Consider the following 22,441-nt stretch of genomic DNA (forward strand, 5'->3'; position numbering starts at 1 on the left):
ACAGCATACACACAATGTATCTATCGGGCTTTGTTTAGACTACAGGACTATTTGAGGCGCAATAAGTATTTTTTTCTTCATTATACGAAAATGTCCACTCCCCATCAAAAACTCGATCTGGCCGGCTGCAACATCCAAATGTATCATTTGTCGCCATCTACTGATAATACGACGGAGCTGCAGACATTCATATTAACTGTTGATAAAAAAAATAATAAATAAAAAATAAAAAAACATACACGCATTAGCTAACATATTAGCTTGTTATAAGGTTTGTTGTATGGGGGGATAAAGCATAAAAGAAAAACAAAACGTAAAAACAGCAATGGTTTAAAAAATGAACACGGGAGACTAATTTATCTCCTGCTCACTCCATCTAGTGTGGATAAATGTGCATAAATCTGAATCTAATCTCATCTAAAAATAAATAAATAAATAAAATATATATATGCTGAATTGAATTAAATTGAGAGTGTACACAATGACACCTTCAATACTGTGATTTTGTCTCACATATCTTAATGGAATAATTCAGGACCCAGGTCCTGATTTGCCCTCACCAATTGGTGTATTATTCCATGTGTAGTGAGGCTCCAGGCCAGTTGGTGGCAGTAATGCACCATTTTCTTTTTGACAAAAAACATTACGTCATCATCCCGCGCCAATTACAAACAAAACAGACAAGACGTTAACGTAAGCTACAGGCGGCAGGAGTAGGTTAACTTTATATCCAAGAGAGAATGTAAACGTTTGAAAAATATAATGGAGCCAGAGTTTGTCAAAGTTTCACCGACGGGAGACGCTTTAATAAGAAATTCCGACGAAAACGGTCCGTCAGGAGCCACAGAGGAGCCGGGAAACCCGTTCAACTTCACCCCGCAGCTCATCCACCTGCACAAGGACCACGACCTGTTTGAGGTAATCTAGCAACCACAAACTGAATTTCTCTAGCAGTTACTTCTTCTAGTGGTAGCTAGCTTGTTAAAATGCAGGTAAATGCGGTTCACAGGATGGGGACATTCAGAGACACATGTATCTGCAAGACCTGTACATCTCGGAGGTAGAAGACAAGCCAACACTCTGGTAAGGAGGTCACATTATATCCATGTATGATACAAATGTGTATTAACAACAAAGAGCTAAAGATCAATATAAATAGAATTTATATGAACTTGTGTGTGTGTGTATATATATGTATATAGACTATACAACGCCTCCCTGTGAGGAACCAACTGGACTATTATATCTATCCAATGTAGTCTAATCTAAAAGCTGCGAAATGAGTGAAACATGTCTATTAACTCTGATTTGTTGTGACTACTGATGATTGACAAATGGATATTTCTGTGGTTCCCTTTCTTTTGCCCTAGAAATGCCAATTTCTTAGCTGCGGCTGTGGATGTTCCTGTTTTATCTGCAGACCACTGTAACGTCAGTGCTGGAGGTCAGGCTGTTAGTCACCTTTCTCCTCCCCATCTTGTCTTTTCTCAGCGTGTCAGAGTTTGCCTGTCACATCTCAGGCTGTAGTGCAGTCTTCAGTACGTTGGAGGATTATGAACACCACTACAACTCCCTGCACAGACACGTGTGCTGCACTTGCCGACGCTCCCTGCCAAGTGCGCGGCTCCTTGACATCCACATCCAGGAGTGGCATGACTCTCTCTTCGCTATCCTTTCCCAGAGGCAAGACATGGTAAATCAATAATCTACCAGACCTCTCTCATGGCATCTCTCTATGGCTGTACATACTGTAAAAATGACCTACTAAGGCTTTGAAAATAAGTTTCTCTTGTCACTTCGTTCATGTTCTTCAGTACCAGTGTTTGGTGGAAGGCTGTGGACAGATGTTCAGGACTAGTAAACAAAGGAAGGATCATCTAATAAGAGTTCACAAGTACCCTCCAGACTTCAGATTTGACAAAACCAAAAAGGACAGAGGGTAAGAATTTGCTCACTACGTTTTGTCCACTAGATGGCAGCAAAATGTCAGTAAGACTGCACGGTCTCAGTTTAGTTGAGCCCATGTTTGTTGTGTTCTGAGGATTTATGCGTTTGAGCTCACAACTGTAGACGTGTAGTCATGTTTTTATAGCCTTTTTTTATATTCTGTTTTTTTTAATATGGTAACATCAGGCATGTTGCGGAGTGAGTTTTGCTTTGGTTCTTTATTGATAATAGTGTGTAAGTATACCTGTAAAGAGGGGTTTTCTCATATAGCTTCATGTTAAATGTCCTGTCTCTGTTAAAAGAATCAAAGACATGAAGAGACAGCAGCAGCAGAAGGACGCAGCCATGGAGGTGGTGGACGATGTTTGTGAGTCAGAGGGTGTGTGTGAGGTTATGTGTAATGTGCTCTCTGACCAACTTGACCACGGGGAATCCATGGAGACACATGAGTCTGAGGAAGAAGTTGCTAAAATGTCAAAGTCTGCCTCTAAGGAGGACCTTTCTGCTGCTGCTCAGGACACAGATTCTGCGAAAAATGCAACGCCAAGACCACAATACTCCTACAGGTTAGTTTCTAAAGAAATTATGTAAAGTGCTATGGTAAGAAAGTCTGAGTCCTCCATTTTCAAGATGTTTTACTCTCTGTGGAAAATTCTGACAAATTAGGATAGTTTTTATCCAAACAATAAAAGTCTGGTCTTCTTAAGTATAAAACATTAGCATTTATTTAGTTAAGTCTGTGTGAAGTACACTATAAGAGAAGGTTTATTCTTGTTACTCTTACTTAGGTTATTATATAATGAATTATGCGAGTTGATATATTTATAATCCTACAGTTTTTAGCATTTAATCAATAAACGATTTAAGATGAAACATATAACAGTTGTTTTGCATTTTGCCAGAATCCCTACCAATGTGTGCTTTGGTCACGGCTCCGTCCGAGGCTTCAGAGGACGGCGGGGGAGAAGAAAATGAAACTTATCTACCGATCTATAACTTTATACACTTTTAACGTAATATATTCACTCTCCCATTTTCAACTAAAATAAAAGTATTTTTTGTAAAAAAAAAAAAAGTAATGTGTGCAGTTATTTTATGTGTTTTATTAATACTATAAGGCCTCCATCACACTTTGTGTGGATATTCAGCCTATCAGCAGATACCACCATGTGTTTGCTTTTATGATGGTTTCCAAAGGGAAATTTTAAAGAACAGTGTGTGATGCTGTTGACTTTCGCTGGATGAAGTGCATCCCAATTCCAAGAAATTTAAGTTATTTGACTTCAGAGGGAAAAAAACAAACAGTCAGGGGAAGGCCAGAATTTACATTATAGACTTTAATAATTGTACAAAACACATTTTCACCCATGAAATATAAAATACACTGTACATAAATGACAGATTTTTAGCACTTTGAGTGTCTGCAAAAATAAACCCGGACTTTTATTTACATTTAGGAATGAACTGACTCGAGAGCTCTGTAGCATCTGTGCAAAAAACATTCTCCTTTGAGGTAACGACAACGATAAAGCCGATTTATAGCTGATTTGTTACGATTAGGAAATCATGTGCTCTAGATGATGTTATTTCGCCTTTAAAGATCTAATGGTTCGTTGCTGTTCAGTAAACATATTTTGAAAATGAAAGCTCAAAATTAGAATTTACAGACAGATTTTATTACAACAGCAATAAGGCACCAATGAGCATTTCATAGTGTGTTTCATGATCTTTGTGTGGTAGCAAATGGATCTGTTAATCTATATGCACTTGTACATATGACTCACTTATTGTAAATACGGATAATATCTGTATTTGTTACATTATGTTGAATGTTGGAGTTACAGATTTTGCACCAGGCAGGCTTGTTTGGTTACTTTATGTTATAAAATAAGTCTGACTCTGCTATTAGTCGATGTTTAATCAGTTAGGTTTTTAAGATAACACAAAAAGAGTGTTCCCAGAGTTTTAATTTGCTTAGGGACTTCTACCTCAGTTCATAAGTGTTATTTTTTATTATTTTAGTTCAAAAATACTCCCAACATTAACCAATACTAACAGATTATTACCAGATTGTTTTTATAATCTGTGAAAAGTACCAAAATGTGAAAGTAATCGGTGTTATTTCTCAATAAACTATTGAGGGGGGAAAAAAATCATATTTTTGAACTAAAACGTCACCAAGTGTAACTGTGAGGAAGAGTGATGTGTTTTCAATAGGTGGGCAGAACTGGAGCAAACATATGGAAAACCATCAATGTAAACTCTTAAATATTGAAGCAATTCAGTGTTTTACAGCACCAAACTTGAAACTGTGCTTTAAAGGTGAGAAAATCTCCAAGGCCTCTGGAATGGAAATAAAAATATCCACATGGGTCCTTCAGTGGCTCCTCTTGAGTTATTGCTTTCAGCCCAAAGCTACAGGCCTTTAAATAACCATCTTCTGTCTGGACAATAAAATTGCTTGCAAAATATTTCAGGAACAGAAACGTACAAATTAAATCTGAGAAGTTAATCCTTAAATGAGCGCAGGGAAACTTCGCTATGAAAAAAACAAAACAAAACAAAAAAACAATGTTTTACAGAACGCACTGTAAAATGTTAACAAATAATTTACTGTAAATTTTAAATGACTGCTAAAAGAGAAAGAGAATTTCTGAAAATGACAAGCGAGGGAAAATAACTTTAGACTATTACCAGACGGTTCCATCAGCATATTTGTATAAAAAAATATTATTATTTGCGTAAAATATTATTCTCGCACCATTAGATCTTTCGCTATAACGAAAATATATATATTTTCTGACATCAGATTAAATATGAGCAAGATGGTTCATAAGATGGACATTTTTTGCAATATTATTTGAAAGCATTTTAAAGGCAGCTTTCTCAGAGAAGCAGCTTAAAGTTAGTGAGAGTTAAGACAAGTAGTACATCCCATATGGTCCACCGAATAGTCCCGGGACGGGTAAGGCAGGCCGCGGTCCGTTCAGGGTACCGTACAGGGCCGGTGCGCCCATTGGTGCGCTCAGGGGGAAAGGAAAGGCGAAGGCCGGGAGCAGCGGCTTCGCGGCCAGCTTTAGTTTCTCAAGCTCGGCCTCCTGCAGTCTCTTGGCTTTGGCCCTGCGGTTCTGAAACCAGATCTTGACCTGTGTCTCTGTGAGGCTGAGGGAGCTGGAGAACTCGGCTCTCTCCGCGATGGAGAGGTACTGTTTCTGACGGAACTTCCTCTCCAGAGAAAGCAGCTGAGAGGTTGTGAAAGGAGTTCTGGGTTTCCTGTTGTTCTTGTGTTTCCGTAGGTTGCATGGGGTCGGGCTGGGAAGTCCTGGAAGTACATTTAGAAAATCACATCACTGGACATTTGTTGAATTGGATTTTGGCATAAAGATCAAAATAAAACAAAGCCAAATCAGACACACTACACTAACAACATAGAGTCTTATGCAGACGGATTGTCTGTGCTGATGCAGTCTATCCTTGGTGTTGGGTACCATTATTTGCAGACTTTTACGTTACAAAATTGCACTCCATCCTCTCTTTTTAAGGGATGAGATCATGAAAGATTTTTAAAATGTGCCTTATTCGTGAATATTCTTAAAAGACATTTGGTATTAAATACGTTATACAATTACTGCAGCTGCACCGTTGTGCAAGAGTCTCTGGAGACCTTCTGAGCAGCTGAAAATAGCTCGTATTCCTTAGAATTACGACAGAAATCCACACTCACTTGTAGGGGATGCGTAGGGAGCCTGGACCCAGGTGCTCGTCTCCTTGTCACTGAGATCCACCGCCTCCGCTGTGGACAGATAAAATTCCCTCGGTGACGCACACTCGGTCTCCTCCACCCGGACGCAGCCCGAGCCAGCCTCAGGGGAGTGGAGACTTCTGCACGGAGTCCTGGCTGACATGAGGGACTCCACGCTGAAAGGCAGATCTGAACTCTTGCTTTTACGTCTTCTGACAGGTGACAGGTCTAGCTCGTCAGTTCCCATGCTGCCAGCGGCTCTGTCCTCTGGCGAGGGCTCCCCAGGAGAAGCCGAGGGCGGTGATCCCTGCGCAGGATTCATTACGCACGACTGAGGTGCCATACAAACTATTTTCCGTCCGCTCTCTCCCTCACTGTTTATGTTTTCGTGTCCTCACTTGAAGAGATCGGTGCCGTTGCCGAGGTTCCTACGAAGTTGCGCAGCTGCGTGCTAAACTTCAGTTCTTACGCACCGACTTGACTCTCCGTCGGAGAAGTGCCATACGTCTCTCTCTCTCTCTTTCTCATCTTGCTGCCTGCCTATCAGTCTTTGGATGTTTTCACGTGACTCAGCTAAAGCAGTTTCTGATAGGCCAGGCTTGTAATGACAGCGTTATGGTCCATTTCATGCGTCTTAGTTCTTGACAGATAGTAAACCTCCCATCAGTGTCACGGCGCGGAACCATGCCGTGCAAAGTAGCTAAAATGTGCACCACTCACCATCTTAAAACAAATGTTGGGCTTAAATCGCACCAATCAATATTTTTATATTACAAGTGGATCAAATAAGCACTCAACAGTTCCTCTCATCTCTGTGGAGCAATTCTGCGTCTTATGTTTTGGTTTTATGGCCCCGGCTTTATTATTATTTTATTGGCTTGTCACTGCCATCATCACCCTCTTTTTCAGTGGCATCACACAGCTGATGTGCAGTAAAAAACAACCAGGCTGGTAGACAGTGAGTAGAGTTTAGCAGTTTAACAGTATCTTAGCTGTTCCAAGGACTGCTCTTTTCTAGACTGAGGCTTCAGGTGTTGTTCCTGGGATCAGTTGGAGCCCAGTTTTGGGGGGTCACTGCCACAAAAGGAACCACACTAGCCTTAACCTTCCACATCTGTCTGTCCAACCCTTGGTGCTTCTCAACCTTTTTATGTTCCTTCTTTTTGATGTTGGCATCAGCTGGTATCACCACATCTATCCCCACCACCTTCTTCTGCCCTTTGTCCGCAACCACTATGTCCTGTTGGTAAATCAGGACCTGTTTATCAGTCTGGAAGCTGAAGTCCAACCTTGTGCTCCACCACGTACGCAGACCCGGCTATGTACTGGAGTACATAGTGGCAGGGTGTAAGATGCTAGACAGGGACATAGTTGAGAAAACAGCCAGAAGGTGAGTAAATCTGGCACTTAGATCCATCAGGTGGGCACAAACACAACTCTCACTGACTGCCAATGCTGTTCTGTGTCTCCTGGACTAAAGCCGAAACCTCACCAGCCAATCGCCGCAGCAGTTTCACTCTAAGGTTTTGTTATGTTGACAAAAAAAAAAAAAAAACATTAATAGAGACATTACTCGTTGCAGGAGCCTGTCTTGAAAGTTGTGCCTGAGAATACGTTGACAGTGGCTTATCACCATGTTTCATTAAAGTAGTAAGGCAATCCAGGCTGCGATTTACAGCACTCTTTATTCCTAAGAGTTATTATCACTGTAAATTTCTATCTTGTGGCCTGTAATCAAATTGTCTATGGCCATATTTCAGCCTGTTGTGTTCATTGTCTGCGATCCCTTTGAGAGACAATAAAGGGCCCATTGAAAGAGGCCCGTCCAAATTGGCCTTGTTCTGCAGCTCTTCAAATCAAATCATTTTCAGTGCAACCCAATATGTGAGAGTTTCTTTCTCTTATGGGAACCGCTGTTGGGCCCGCAGAAGCGTACTGACTGTCTGATTGTCTGTAGGACAATTGGTTAAATGGAGTTAACTGTTTCTCTGCCCGAGGTATGTTCCTGCTTTGATCCTGCAGCGCCTGGCGCCTGTCTGCTCCCTCTCCCCGTCTCCCCCTCCCCCTCTCCGTGTGACAGTGATAGATCGCTGGGTAACCATACAAGCTTTCAACGACTGTAATTTAGTGCAACATTACATTCTCCTCTGCTCACTGTGAATATTACCACTCTCGCTCTCCGTTAGTTTGAAAGGAGACGCAGGGCACTGTGTAATGTTTTGTTTCCCCTCCATTGTTTTATAATGAATGAGTAAATATTTAAATAAAAATATTTCCTGCTTCACCCTGAGTGGCACACAAACATGCCAGAAAAGTCAACAGTTTGAAAACTGTGGTACAGTATCTGCACTACAGTTATTTTTTATATTTATTTACTTGAATACATTTGGACTAATAGTCAAAAATTGTCTTTCTTTCTTTCTTTCTTTCTTTCTTTCTTTCTTTCTTTCTTTCTTTCTTTCTTTCTTTCTTTCTTTCCTTCCTCACCTTTCCTCCCTGCTGGCTCGCCCCAATGTAGAACTGTGTAAAGAGTTAATTGTGGTTTTCCAAAGAGTTTTACTTTTAAACCGAACGTGTTGAAGCAGGCTTCATAAATGTCATCTTTTTTAAATTCTCCTCTTTCATCTAGGCTGGCAGGGCTTACAGCTAACCTAAGCAAACTTTAGGGAAAGGAGGACCGAGTCGTGTGGAATAAACATTTATGAAACTCGCAGCGGGGAACTTGCGGTGGTGAAAGTGTATCATCTTTAAAGGGCACGAGAGGCCGGCCCGGTGAGGAATAACAGAACATTATTCTGCGTCTGAGCGGACCTGCCGACACTGGTGTGTCAAAATGTCAGAGCGTGTAAGATCACAAACTTTCCTTTCCGCGCTGACATTTACAGTAAGTCACACTCCTGTGATTTGCGTCTATTAAACGAACTGGCGTGGACATTTGCGGCGCACATGTGTGCATGGCCATGTGTAAATGCTGATGATTGATATGGGTGTTACATCAATAACTCAAAACAAAAAAGGGGAGCATACAGGCTCAGTTGGCTCCCGCTCCGTTTCACTCAGGCCCAATCATGCCAACCAGCTACAGAGGATGTGGAGGGCCCGAGGTCTTCCCAGTGATGCGTCTCCTTATCTGATCTGAGACTTAAGGGAATTGCAACAACATGTCGGTCTCAGTCGGTTGTTTCATCTTTGCCGCTGTCAGAACATTGTGACATCGGAGCTGCTCCTCTCTCTGTTTTCTCTCAAGGTCAAGTCTAACCTGTCAGTCCGCACTGCGACACGGCCTCTATGTCTTACTTACCTCCACTACTCCTTCTCACGTGCTTTGGATAATGTCGACGCTCCGTTATCAACTGAGAACATTTGTCGGGATGCCACGGAGTAAAACATGACACGAGGTTTCTCCTATGGGGACTGCGGGTCATCTCGACCGCAACTCGGCTTTAGCTGAACCTCAGCTTCTCTCCACAACCTGTTGACATTTTAACGGTTGTGTCTGTGCCTGACAAGGGGCCAGTGACTGAACTTCTCTTTCAAGGTTTCTTTTTCTTTATTCACACGACTACTCATTGTGTGTGTAACAGATGAAGGACTACGTACTGTACGACTTCAAGGAAGTCCACAAAAAGCGTGCTGACGTTTATAGTGAGCTGAATTGTTTTTTTCCCAACTCTCTTGTGATCATAAATATAATCGCTTGCAGAATTTTTGTGCGCAGGCCGTTATTTTAACGAATGAATGCAGCCCTATACATTATTAGCCCTATTTGACACTTATGACTGGTTTGCCTTCAGACTTCTACCTGTTGCAGGTTTAGTCCACAAAAGTATATTTCTGTTGCAAATTTGTTACACATGTAGATGTCCCATCTAGGAAACAGGGTTGCTGCAACGTACTTTAAGGCTTTGCTGCAATGTTTGTTGACATTCCTCATCCTCAGTCAAGTCATGACAGAACCTTCTAACCCGAAATAGAGACTGTTTCTGAAATACTCATTTCTAATATTTGATCTTATCGCTCTGCATAGTGATGCAATTTAAAAATCAAAACATGCTAAAGCCCCGAATTTGATCATTTGCTCATTTTTGCTCGTCACTTCTTGAGGAAGATGCCTCTGGAAGTTCTTGAGCTCGAGAACATACTGTGGACTCATGTGGCAGACGAGGCTTGGAACCTTTGTAATTACCCGATGGGTTGTTGATTGGTTAAGTGCTTTTCATGTATTCTCTATATGTTAGCATGGCTCAGCTGTCTGGGGAAAGTGTTGACAGGCGAGCAGCGAGCGGGTTATTATGCCTGTGTGTGTTTTGTATGTAGTGTATTGAGTTTGGTGACAGGAAGGCGCGTCCCACATGGCGTCTGACAGAGATGAGCAGAGTGTTTGGCTGACGGGGGACTCAGCACCGGGTCCTGCCCGCAGTGCCAGGTGCTAACAGGTGAACACAGAGATATTGTTTGCTGTATTGTTGCAGTTTGGGAGAAATGGAGGGGTACTAAGGGAACCGGACACCCGCACTGGACCTGGAGCGAGCCAGGGGTTAGAGTGAGCTCAGTAACGCTTCTGACAGCAGGGGAGGGGTGGACTCAGATGGCAGCCTGCACTCACTGATGATAATGACGAGGACGATGATGTTTGAGAATGACCCACTAACAGAGGCCTGGCATGTCAAATTATCATACTGCAGACTCTTCATTGTCCGGGCATGATAGCAGATGTTGGCGACATTAGTATGAGGGCGATGACAGCAGAGGAGCAGGGGGACAAGTGGAAACAAGAGAAACCTGACACACACTACAAAAACACACTCTGAGGTGCACCTCTACCCATGCAGAGTCTTAAAATACAGGGAAGCTCAATTATGAACCACTGACGATGTCTCGGGTATAATGAGAGAAGCTTTTCAGGGAATCCCATTGGTCTAATCCCCTACAGTCTATAGTTTTACAGCGAATTGAATCTCACATGCGCGTCTGCCGCAGGATCGGTTTCTCAGTTTCCTGTCAGCGAACAGCAGACGACAGCACAACAGGGGAAGGCAGTCCACTCGCTCGCTGGAAGACGAAAATGGCGCTCTGATTTGTGCCGAACCGCTGTTGCCAATCAACTATTTGCAACCTTAACATTTCCCAACAACCTTCCTCCGGCCCACTGGAGCGACGGCAGCTGCACCGCAACATGCTGTGACCCTTTAAAGTGTGACAATTCAAACAGCAGCACCTGTTGAGGGATGACTTACCCACTGAGACATTCAACTGAAAAGTAGTCTCTCTGGAAAGTTGTGTCTCTTTGTGTTCAAACTGGAACTAATAATTAGAGCTGAAAGTGCAAAAATGTGGAAGAACGTAATGCAGTTCTAAAACGTGACACGTTGCTTTGCCCCGGAGATGGAAATGTAATACAGTACTGAACAGTAACGACAAGTTAAAGGTTTGTGAAAAATATTAATGATAGGAAACACTATGTGTGTATTCCAGATCACACTGATTCGACTGTTCAGATAAAAGCCTATGATCCTGGTGTTGGTGTTGTCTCAGCCGGACGGTGAAAAAGCATATTTTTTCCACACTATTACTTGAATGAAAGGCTCGTGTAAGCGCCATCTTTCAGTTTCTGATACTCTTTCCATCTTTGCAAGTCTCCGTTTGAGATGATTAAAAAAAAAAAAGTTTCCTAGAGTTTTCCTAAAATATGGGCTCCAGCTAAACTGTGTACAATAAACAGGATTTTATTTGACATTTAACAGAACTAATGGTCTTTTCCATCACATCAACATGTATGAATGCATAAATGTGACCGCTCGCGTGGCAATGGAAATGTCTCTAGAGCAACTTGTTTTGATATATGGCGGCGCTGATCTCAGAGTAGACTGGCCCTATTTCCCCCTTTATGTATTTTCTAATGGCTTGTGACTCACATTGACTTCAAAAGATGTTCTTGACTTTGCCAGTGAATTATGGCATCAACATCTTTCGGAGGCTCTGATGATGTTGCTCGCAGAAGATCTGAAACTGGAACAAATTGGAGTTTCATGCCTTGCTCAGGGGCATTTTCGCGCGAGCTTTAGATGGTGGGAAATGCCCTTTGCGTTCACTTCCATCCGTCACACGTCTACCTCTCGGACATTAGGAGAGTGCTGCGCTTCGGCTGCCTCGTGCGTCTCACGCATCAGTACGGGTTGTGGATAAAATATCGTTAAATTAAATGATATTCGAGGTACTAACCTAAGTTTGAGTGCATGCCTCTGATCTCAGCTCAGTGACAGCTTGAACAAATACGCAGAGTTGATTCTTCTGGGTTTACAATAGAGTCCACGTCGTCTCATGAAGCCCTGAAAGGGATGGGAGGGCACAGCAGAGGCCCCTGAATAAACAACCATTAAATTCTCCCTACGTCTGTATGAGGGGAATCTACAGAGTTGTGCCTGTGCTTTAAACCAACCAAAACACAAAGCCAGACACAAACAGAATTAATTGCAGGGAGCGGGAAAATAGTTTGAATAAGGAAGCCCATTTTACCTTTACCGCTTCATCTCTTTAGATCGGATGCTCTGTAAAAGAGGCATATTAGTGGACAGCGGGATAAAAGGGGGGAGAGAGGAGGGAGATGAAGGAGAAGATGAAAGCTTTGTTGTGCTGATGCTTAATGAGCTGGAAAACACAATTGAACTTCTCTGACTGTGGAAATTGCTGTGAGGGCATCGTAAATTAGCGCCAGTGTGGGAGCTAGCCCGCTGACAGAAAAGGGGCTTTGTGCGGTAAAGGCTTCTTCACAGGCCTGCAGTCACTGGGATCTTCACAGCAGTATCACAGCTCGATCCGTCACACGTCAAGGCGCTCGGCAGTCACTTTTAAATATGGATGAGGGAACCGTTTCGGAGAATTTCGTTCGTCCAGTTGTGAAACTTTTTTTTTTTCTTTTCCCTTGCCATCCTACCTGTTGAACTGTATTTTCCACGTATTCTGCACTCTGGCCGTCTGTGTCCTGCTACCTGTCGATTGTCATTCTGAAAACAGCCATGCCAGACCGAGAGCAGGCAGACAAAAATAGGACATAAGGGAGCAAAGAGGAGATGGTTCTAATTCTTCTCTGATATTTGGTGAACTCCAAAGGGTGACTCTTCATTCTGGCTTTGCAGGCTTGGCACATGCCTTCTGTTACTAAGTGGCTTCATATTGAAAGGCTCTGCAGCCGCTATTCTCTCTCCCACTGGGTGCCAGCCTCTCTGCCCTGGCAGCTGCTGGGCTTTAGAATAGACCCATAGTTTCCCCTCTGCAGGTGAGCTGCACAGCCAAAACAGGGCCCCTCAAAGGCCTTTTCAGAGCCTCAATAGGAAACTGACTTGGGGAAAGAGGAACGGGCACACAATGGCCGCCTTCTCTGGACATAGAGAAGATGGAGATGAGCTATTGGGGTGCTGCTTTAGTGTTGCTTATAGCCATGTCGAGGAGAGGTGATGAGAGAAGAGAGGAGAGGATGAGTCCCCCCTTTTTAAGTTTCTGAAGGCGTGGTTCTTTCCCCTCTGTGTTTTTCTAGCGCTGCCGCTGCTCTGCAGAGATGTCCTGTCGCCCTGCGTCTCCACTGTAATCGGCGTGCTTTTGAAACCCGATGAAACAATGTTTTTTTTTTTTTTTTTCCATGTCCTGGGGTGACGGAGGTGACCCTCCTATCGCCAACCTCTTTCCACTCTCCCTCCCCTTCGGGCCCGTCCCGGGACACTGGTACTCCCCTTCAGCCCCGGCAAAGCTCTTCTCATGCAGACAGGAAAGAATGCGCCTCCCTCCTCTCCCTCTCACCTCCTTTTCATCGTTTGCTTTTTAACTTTTATTAGCAACAGCTTTCACTGACACATGAAGAGTTGGCAGCGGAGAGTCAGGGTGAGGGGGGGGCGTTAAAGCGAGAGGACAGAGAGGGGCGATGAAGGAAGGGAAAAGTAGGTATAATTTTTCTTGGACGGCAGGTTCAGCGCGGCCACATGCCGTCAAAGCAGAATGAAAAATAAATAGAGGCAGGAGGACCAGGATCTGTGAATATCTTTTCCCAAATGATGACGGATGATAATTGAGTGTTGTCTACATTGATATATTCAAAATCATTTTAACGTAAAATTTCTTATGCGAGCCTTAAGGGGGCAAAATCAAACATATCAGCAGCAAGTTATATTTTCAAAGCTGTTTTCTTGATCTCGCAGATGTCTCCTTTTTGCCCGGAATGATTAAGTGTTTGCCCGAAATGAAACCAATGTTTGCATTCAGAGTTACCACAGGCTGTGCATCACTGCTGAGATGTTTTGACTGAGAAATGTTGAATTAAATGAAAGGTTTCGCACAAAAGATTAAGAAAATACCTTTAAAAGCAAAGGATCGAAGACCAGACTAAATGTATTTTGAAATTAATTAGATCAAATAAACTTGTTTATATTGACAGAACGTGTGACTCACAAGCATAGAATACTTAAATGTAGATATTTATTTTTAAACTTATAGGATTTGGTTCTTCCACTAAAACCACAGACTTAATCGTCAGATTTTAGCTGTGGGATAATGAGTACTGGAGGAGAATTCCCATCAAAATGAATACTGCTAGTTGTTATTTTAATTATGGCCATGACTCCAAATTACAGAAATATTTCTACGGCTAACTCTTTTGTTATTCTTTACATTTCTCATGCAATTTTAAACACGCCATTATTTGAGAGATTACGGAGCCTTTAGCTGTCTAATATAATTATGCCGGGTAAGAAGATGCTATCAGTCGCTGTCTCATTTTTCCTCTCTTTACTTTCTCGTTCCCTCCTTCCTTCTCCTCCTCCTCTAATCAGTTCCACTCTGTTATTGCTGGCCCCGGGCTGTTTGCCTCTTTGCTTAACTGCTTTCACAAGCATGAGACCAAAGCCTGCTCGAATGTCTATTAGACCCTTTAAATACCCACTCAGGCCCGCAGTCGCTGTGTGGCTGACCTTGCGCCGGTTGTTGCCGTCATTATGGAATCAATTCTCACTGATCTGGCGCGCTTCACACCTTCTTAAGCCAGGAACCTTTTTTTTTTTTTCCTTCCTTCCGAAGTGACTCGACCACTTTTGAAAGGTTAAGTGGTGAACGGAGGGTTCTCATGGCAACGCAGAGGTCTGACAGACAGACAGGCAGAGACGCGACCGCAGCCTCGGAGGACGTAAACGCTCGGAGATTCATCATAAGTTCAGCATAAGTTCCGAGGACAGATGTGAACGCACCACATCTCGTGTACTGTTTGCTGTGAGGTTGTGAGAAGAAAAGACGCATTTTCCTGCAATCAGACCAGCTGGGAGTGATTTAGTGACATTAGTAAAATCCCATTCTGGCAAGCGTCTTTCCTCAGGGATAAGTTCATAGGGCTATGTAAACCAACAATGTAACAGTAACCCTCTTTAGTGAGATTCATCTTGGCGGTGGCTTATTTGGAGAGGACACCGTGGGCATCATTACTATGTTGGTTTAATTCACTGCGACTTTCGAGTTTAACCTCTCCATGTACATCATTTAACCCCTTTGTGCCAAACGTTGATGAAATATATAAATAAAGCAGCTTCTACTTGGCGACTTAACCGAGGAGAGTTTATGTCCGTGGTGATAATCGTTACTGTCGGCATCCGGGTCTACTGTGGATTATTGAGCAGCATTTGCAACATTTAAATCAAGAAATGTGCCTAAAAGTGCCTGTTAGTCAGTAGACACATCAGGTCTCTAATTATTAACTATTATCGCTGTGTGCACCTCCTCAGACGTTTTCCCACGTCTCATAATTCAATTAGTTGTGACAAAGAGAACAGGAGGAAGAGATTAAGGCGAGTGGTGACACACAGCTTTGAATCAAACCTCAACAAACAGAAAAGAAATCTCACCCACCAAAACTACAGCTGAATAAAATCCGGATAATCGAAACAGCACGTTGTGCTTTGTTGTCACTTTGAACTATAGAAGGACTTGTAAATAGACGTCTAAATACTACGTTAAAGCAATGACACAATTAAGTTTAATGAGAAATTTTAAACCACAACATAATGTGCAGGAGTTTTCTACAATTGTGTGATTTTAATTTAGCACGACCTGACCTAAAACTATAAAGAAAACTGCGCGGCACATATAGAATCATCCCTGTTTACGTCTTGACAGTAAAGTATGTGTAATAATATGATCAATGACACTGAACAATGATGCACATTATATGGTGGCGTGCTGAGGATATTTAGTTCAAAGCTTACTGAAGACCAACAAGCAGCAAAGTCGAAAGACTAATTTACAGTGTTGCCCTTCAACATAAATTAGATGCAGCAGCGAATAAGCGGCAGCAGGCTATCACATATCACGGACGGTGACCCCGTTCCTTTTCATGCTGCGTCTTTCTTTACCCCGCTGTCGTCTGCGTACTGCAGGTATGTAATTATGGTTTGAAAAGGTTGGAGCCAGACTTTCCACAGGGCACAGCGTGGGAACAAAGCAGGGTCTGGGAGCCGAGGTCAGGGAGCACGGTGGCTACAAACGACAGAGGCAGACATCGAGGGACAGTCTTCTTCTTCTTCAGATGAGAGCCTGCGAGTGGAGGTCTGACTCACATCCTCTGACTGCGCTGGGGATAGTTTACGTGGCACTGAATGATGCGTAATGAGCGACTTTGCGATCTCTGGCATGAATGGAGGCTGTTAGAAAAGCTGCAGCTGATGAACGACGCACCACATGTAATGAGATTCCTCAAATCCGATTACAATTTGTCAGCGTGACACACATCAGCAAGAGAGCATCAGAAAACACAAACTCTCCAAATTGACTTCTCCAAATTATGTGAAAGGGAAAATTAATATTGGAAACAAGTAATGCATCTTGTAGTCGTTAATTGTTGTGTATTGTTATTTTTTAGATAACTTTGAGAAGAACAACTGTCATCCTCTAGAAAATATAGACCCTCTTCTTTGCGTGTAATCACAAGACCATAAACATTTAGACGAGAACCTAAAAACGTCTCATGGTGTCCTGTTCCTCCTGCTCTCCTATAACTTGGTAAATATGGGTTAGAAATGTTGGGGATATTTTTGTGATGCTGGGAAGTTTGTGTGCAGAGTAAAATATTTTCAGGCATTCAAGGATAAATCGCAACAGCATTGAGGTCCACAGGAAACAGCCCTGGAAGCAGTGATAAGTGACGCAGTGACCATTTAACTGGATCATCTGAGTTTGACATCCGTTATGTCTAGGGAGTTTAATTATACCGTGACTGTAGAAACCATCTGTATTTGGAAGGAAAAAAAAGAGGAATTAATCACTTTCCCTGAAAAAAGTCTTTTATGAACCATTACAAAGAACCGAACTTGTTATTTAATTTCAAGGAGTGCGTCTGAACCGGCCTTATCTGTGTAAAATCCTATCTCTGCTGAGAAAAAACTAAAACCAGAGAGCTGCGCCGACATTGCTGCTCAGAGCGGGCACATGCTTCTTTAATAAGGATGAAAGCTTGGCGCTCTTGTAACCGGATCTTTCTGTAGCAGAGGACTCTCCATCAAGGAACAGCAGGATCCCCTCTTTAACCCGGGAGCATCAGGACAGATGGGGCAGCGACACGCAAGCCGAGACGCACACGAACGCGGAGTGTGAGAGGAAATCTGAATGCAGTGAGTTTTACGCACGAAGGTGCCGGGGAACAGCATGAAGAGCATCTGTAACACCTGTGCTCGACGCTCAGGGTTTCACAAGATGCGCTCCCCTCTAGGTTCATTCAGCTCTGTAATGAATTCTGTGGGCCTGGGGGTCAGAGGTTAAAGGTTAGGGGTACTCCAGCTGGCAGCTAGGCCTGCGGCGGACTCCAGTGAGGAGGCATTCAAGAACAGGGACAGGAGGGCTGTGAAGAGGGGGTTAAAGTTGTCTCTCTGTGTCATTGTGTTTTGTGCTTTGTGTTTGATGTACTCCACCCTCAAAACCTTTTTCTTTTCTGGCATGAACTATCAATACTCTTGCACATATCTTTATATTGTCTCTGTGTTGTAGGTTATAATGCAAACATTGTCTCACCTCAGCTCTGCAGCGCTTTCTCGTAATTTTAATTACAGCTTTATTTATTTTTTTGTTCACTCTTCCTTCTCTTACAGTTGACACTCGGTACCAAACAGCACAGTTAGCACCTAATATTTGGATAAAGTGGATCATTAATACAGCTAAACTGCTTTTACCTTTCAATATGAATATGTTGCCACAGGTTTAAAGTTTGGTGAAGATAGAAACTCTAACAACAAATGAAGAACACTTGTCAGTGTTCGGGTCCATGCAGTTCTCTGATTTCTCCAATAGAGGGCAGATGTCTTAATTACAGACTCCAGCCGTGTGTGCCAAGTGTTGGCATGATGCGTGTTTAATTTTAACAGAGTTTTCCAAAACATTAGTTCTCCTCCAGTGGAAACTCTATTTAATGAGGAGAATACAAAACAGAGTAAATAGCTATTAAACGTACTTTAACAGCTCCCACATGTTTACTGAGTTTATGAGGGGTGTGATTGAGGGAGAAGGATGTGTGTGTGTGCAAGAGAGAGAGAGAGAGAGCGCACCTTAACTTTCCCTCTCATTATTGTTATTTCCATGAGTGATACACGTTGTCAAAGCTGTGCAATGACTCTGTGTCAGATTCTAGCAGCTAGCCTAGCTAATGGGCATCTTTCACGCAGATACTCAGATCAGATTTTCAGATTAACTGCTCTGGACAAAAAGGGTCAACGTTATTCCCAAACAAAGACCTTCCCACTATTCTGTCATCATTTATATAACAAGTCGCTCTGTTCGTCTCCTGTGGAGCTGCGCAAGTCCCGATCCATCTCCCCTCGTCTGCACTGGCTGTCGTCAGCGCTATTGTTCCTGGAAAGCTGTCTCGGGCATTACCTGAGGAGCCTGATAGTCAGGGGCCCCAGCCTGACTGGCTCATCCCTCCCTTTACTTTAGCTGCCTAAAGCCCCACCTGTTGTTCAAGCAAGACAAGCTAGTTATTAAGCAATCGTAATGTCAAACGCTGGATCCAAAGTGGCTGCATGCGACTGTCGAGCAGATGGCTCACTAATTATTTCTGTGGCCACTTCGTAAGTCTGACAGCTCTGCCGGCCACCAAACCGTCGTCACTACACTTCATGTTCGCCTCCTTCTCTTCCACGGAGGTCCTTCCCTCAGCCCTGTAATTCATGCGAGTAAACTCCACCGTTAGATGTCTAATGTGCGTTTAATGGATGTTGGTGAGGCGTCAATTAACTTAATTGTAGATCATTTAGTTAATTTTAGTTATTTAGAAAACCACAGCTTTCCTAAATGTTGTGAGTGTGGGTGATATGACGGAAAACTGTGTGTAAAGACAGAGAGGTGGTTAGCCTCAAAAACAGCCCTGAGCTCCGGGACGAACTTTGTGGGCTTTACTGATAGTAGTGACGGCGATGATGAGGCTCTGGTGCTGATGATTGTTTTAGTGTACCTTACTCTTCTGTTTGCATTTCATTTCTAACAGCACTACACTGTGAGTTGAGGTTTAGCGTGGAGTCTGATGTCTCCGCCTGATTGTCACCTCCTAAATATTATGTTCTCTATTTGTTTCTTTATCGGAAGAAACATCTGGATGAAGATGCCACTTGAAGTCAAGTAGAAACATGACAGCTGCATTCCTGTAAGGAGCAGTGATAAGGCGTTACTGGTTTCAGGGCAGATTTCAATTTGACGAAGTTTAATTTGTCATCCGTCCAACGACATATTAATCAACTGTATACTGCACTGATCACTGTACGTACATGCAACAAGTGTGTGACGGACACGTTAAGCAACGCGAAGCTAGAAATCTACATTTAAAAATGCGACTTTAGTCAAATATTCATTTTTGTGGTTTCCCCAATAAACTGCTGCAAGCTGCGACATTTGGAGCATGTTTTCTATCCCAGCAATACGAGCATAAATCACAACTTAATACTGCATTTAAACAGTTACAGACAAGCAATTTATTCTTGGCTTAGCCTACTTCTTGCATTTTGTGCAATAACACTGTGTTCCAGTGTGTGTGTGTGTGTGTGTGTGTGTGTGCGTGCGCGTTCTACAGTTTACTGGCACCAGTCATTACTTGCTGACAACTCACATTCGTGCTGTTCTGTGGCACTTGCATTTTCTCAAAGGCTTGTCATTCACTTGACACAGGCACACTCGTACATCGCACCAGCGTGCACCACCGGGCCGGCAGCAGGATGTAAGCACGGTGACGCAGCCTGATGGGAAAAGGAAAAACATATTTGCACATAATACACTTGGCAGATCAAACCAAACCTCTAGTTTCTACAGGTTATCGAGGCACAATCTCTACACACCACAAATAAAGACCTATTAGATTAGATTGTCACCTGCAGACATTTTGATACAAGAAAATGGGTGTGACATTTTTTTTTTTAATGAAAAAACATATCACAGTGATAAATCTTCATGTTAAATTAGACTTTTAATGATACTATACATATATAGTATACATATGTTGAAAATGATGTTTATACTGTATTGTAATTACTTTTGCTTGAGCCTGGAGACTAATGTTAAGTGGTTTCAAAATTTTATCTTTGGGAACACCTATTACACCTATTACCTGTCTTGCCAAGAGACGTTGCCAATAACTAGCTTCATATCTGTGGTCAAAATCATGCTACACTAAGTATTATAATTTAGCAATAGGACTGAAAACTGTGGGAAACAGCTGGTCTGACTCTGTCCAAACACAATTAGCTGAAATTAACATATTACATATCACCCATTTTATGAATGCATTTACCAGCGTGTAAAAACAACAATTTTGAGTTTTATGGGAGTAATTTCTACTGGCCTGTATCAACAGGGATCTTTCAAAATGCCTTCTGTGCCACACGCATTTATTACTTATACCGAGAGAGACTACCTGTCCTAGCTTCTCGGTTGTTCGAACAAATGCAATTTTCTGCGAATGTTCCTGTAAACCTGTGGGTCAGACATAAGTTAATACACTGGAGCTGCTGGTCCTCCGGGCTTCACGTGAAAGATGTTTGCAGATGTGCGCAGTACACAAGCGGGGACCGGTTGAGGCTTCAGCACACTTTATCCATCAAACCTCACTTTCAAGACCTTGTGGAGTTACGGTTTCTGGGAGATCACATCTCCAGACCTTAATGTCAGTAAGAGCCACCGCATGAATTCTGCAGCAGGATTCTGGCAGCCGTGTTTTTACATTATCTTCATGAAAAGGGTTTATTGAACATTCCAACTTGTGGATTCTATTTATTTATTTATTTACGTGTACAGTTTTTGAAAGTTCACAAGTTGTGATGTATTAGAAAATTACCCCCACAAAAGTTTATATTTAGCCTTTTGCAAAGTGAATGTATCTTTAAGAGTTTTTTCTTTATCATTTTATAGCAGGTCTCAGGTTTAGGGTCTTATCTTAATGGTTTCCCTACATTACTTACTGTTGTCATTACCATTACGTATATTACCCAGTTGTTAGCTTGCTAAACTGTTAGCATCATTGGCTTATATGCTAGCAGTTGCCAACACTGTTCTTGCAACATATGGCCGACACTACGAGCTAACACCAAGTGTTTAGTGTTGGAGACATGTTTGTATACAAATCTGCTTAAAACTTTCATGTCCAACTGTTGTCCTCTGCATTCTGTCTGTATGCTAAGCTAACCGGCCTGTAGCTTCACATTAGAACATGAGAACGGCGGCAGTCACCATACGATTTAAGACCTACCTAAATACTATAAATGCAATATTATTTATTTATGTGCTGCACGGTCATGGAGAGCTTGTCTTTGGTAGAAGGCGGCGACCACTCAGTGACCCTGGAGCGGTTCTACTCAAGGGGCAATATTGGATTTGTACATATGGATCTGATAGAAGGCAGATAAGCAGCAGACGCACTGGAGCCATCCCTGAACAAGGCAGGAAGTGTGTGGCGTGTCTTATTGTTCCTATTTTGTTGTACAGAGCGCCGAATCCTGCTGTCGTGAGACACCGCTAACTCATGTGTTTGCTTAATGACCCTCCTACTGTCGTTTGAGCAGCGAAGGAGGTGTGGTGAAGAGTTCTCACGGGCTGCGGTGGCAGCAGCAGTTTGATGGAGGGTCTGCCAGATGCTGAAACACTGGGCTGGAATGAAATCATAGTCCTGAGGGGTCCACGTGTTATGCTAGATGAGTCAAATGGGTTTATGGTCGTCTGTGCATTTCTACCTACAGATGTTTAACATATTCTTAGAGTTCGCGTATCGGCAAAAGGGATTTATAATTGAGTTGTAATTTAAACGACTTGGTGTATATCAGACACCGAGCAGTTTTATTCTGAAACAGTTTCACAGTGTGATAGCATCTCGGCATGGACATAAATCAGAGCTGACACTCAGAGTTGATTCAATGAATGTGGTGCCTGGCACTAAGATCACAGACCCATCATCTGCCTCCAATCTGTCCTCCTACAGTGTATGTGTATGTGTAGGCTAATTAGTCGTTTTAAACGATTGAAGCCGTACACAGTAGGACTCTGTCTGTGTCTGGGGAGGTTCCCATGAAATTAAGCCAATTATGGGGAGCGAGTACATTGTTGCTTCATGATACATAGGCTTTATTTTAATTTTTGTGCGCGACGTCTCTTCTGCTGAACAAATTACTGACCAGACGACTAAAATACTAACAAATCCAAAATCAGTCAAATTAAAATTAGAGCTACAGTTTCCCACACTGAGCCTTTAGAGCA

At 42.7% G+C, this 22,441-nt stretch overlaps 2 protein-coding genes across 2 annotated transcripts; one reads left to right on the forward strand and one right to left on the reverse strand.

The window, feature by feature from the left end:
• The first annotated feature begins 657 nt into the window (after positions 1–657).
• On the forward strand, positions 658–3,012 carry znf511 (zinc finger protein 511). Its single transcript, XM_047603965.1, has 6 exons — positions 658–918; positions 1,010–1,083; positions 1,492–1,693; positions 1,815–1,939; positions 2,250–2,513; positions 2,850–3,012. Exons 1-6 carry the CDS (start codon positions 763–765, stop codon positions 2,920–2,922), a joined length of 894 nt encoding a protein of 297 aa, XP_047459921.1. The 5' UTR covers positions 658–762; the 3' UTR covers positions 2,923–3,012.
• Positions 3,013–3,264: 252 nt separating this feature from the next.
• On the reverse strand, positions 3,265–6,215 carry msx3 (muscle segment homeobox 3). Its single transcript, XM_047602214.1, has 2 exons — positions 5,672–6,215; positions 3,265–5,269 (listed from the first exon to the last, which is right to left on the reverse strand). Exons 1-2 carry the CDS (start codon positions 6,030–6,032, stop codon positions 4,863–4,865), a joined length of 768 nt encoding a protein of 255 aa, XP_047458170.1. The 5' UTR covers positions 6,033–6,215; the 3' UTR covers positions 3,265–4,862.
• Positions 6,216–22,441: the final 16,226 nt, after the last annotated feature.

This window comes from Mugil cephalus, chromosome 13, assembly GCF_022458985.1.
Source record: "Mugil cephalus isolate CIBA_MC_2020 chromosome 13, CIBA_Mcephalus_1.1, whole genome shotgun sequence".
Classification (NCBI taxonomy): domain Eukaryota; kingdom Metazoa; phylum Chordata; class Actinopteri; order Mugiliformes; family Mugilidae; genus Mugil; species Mugil cephalus.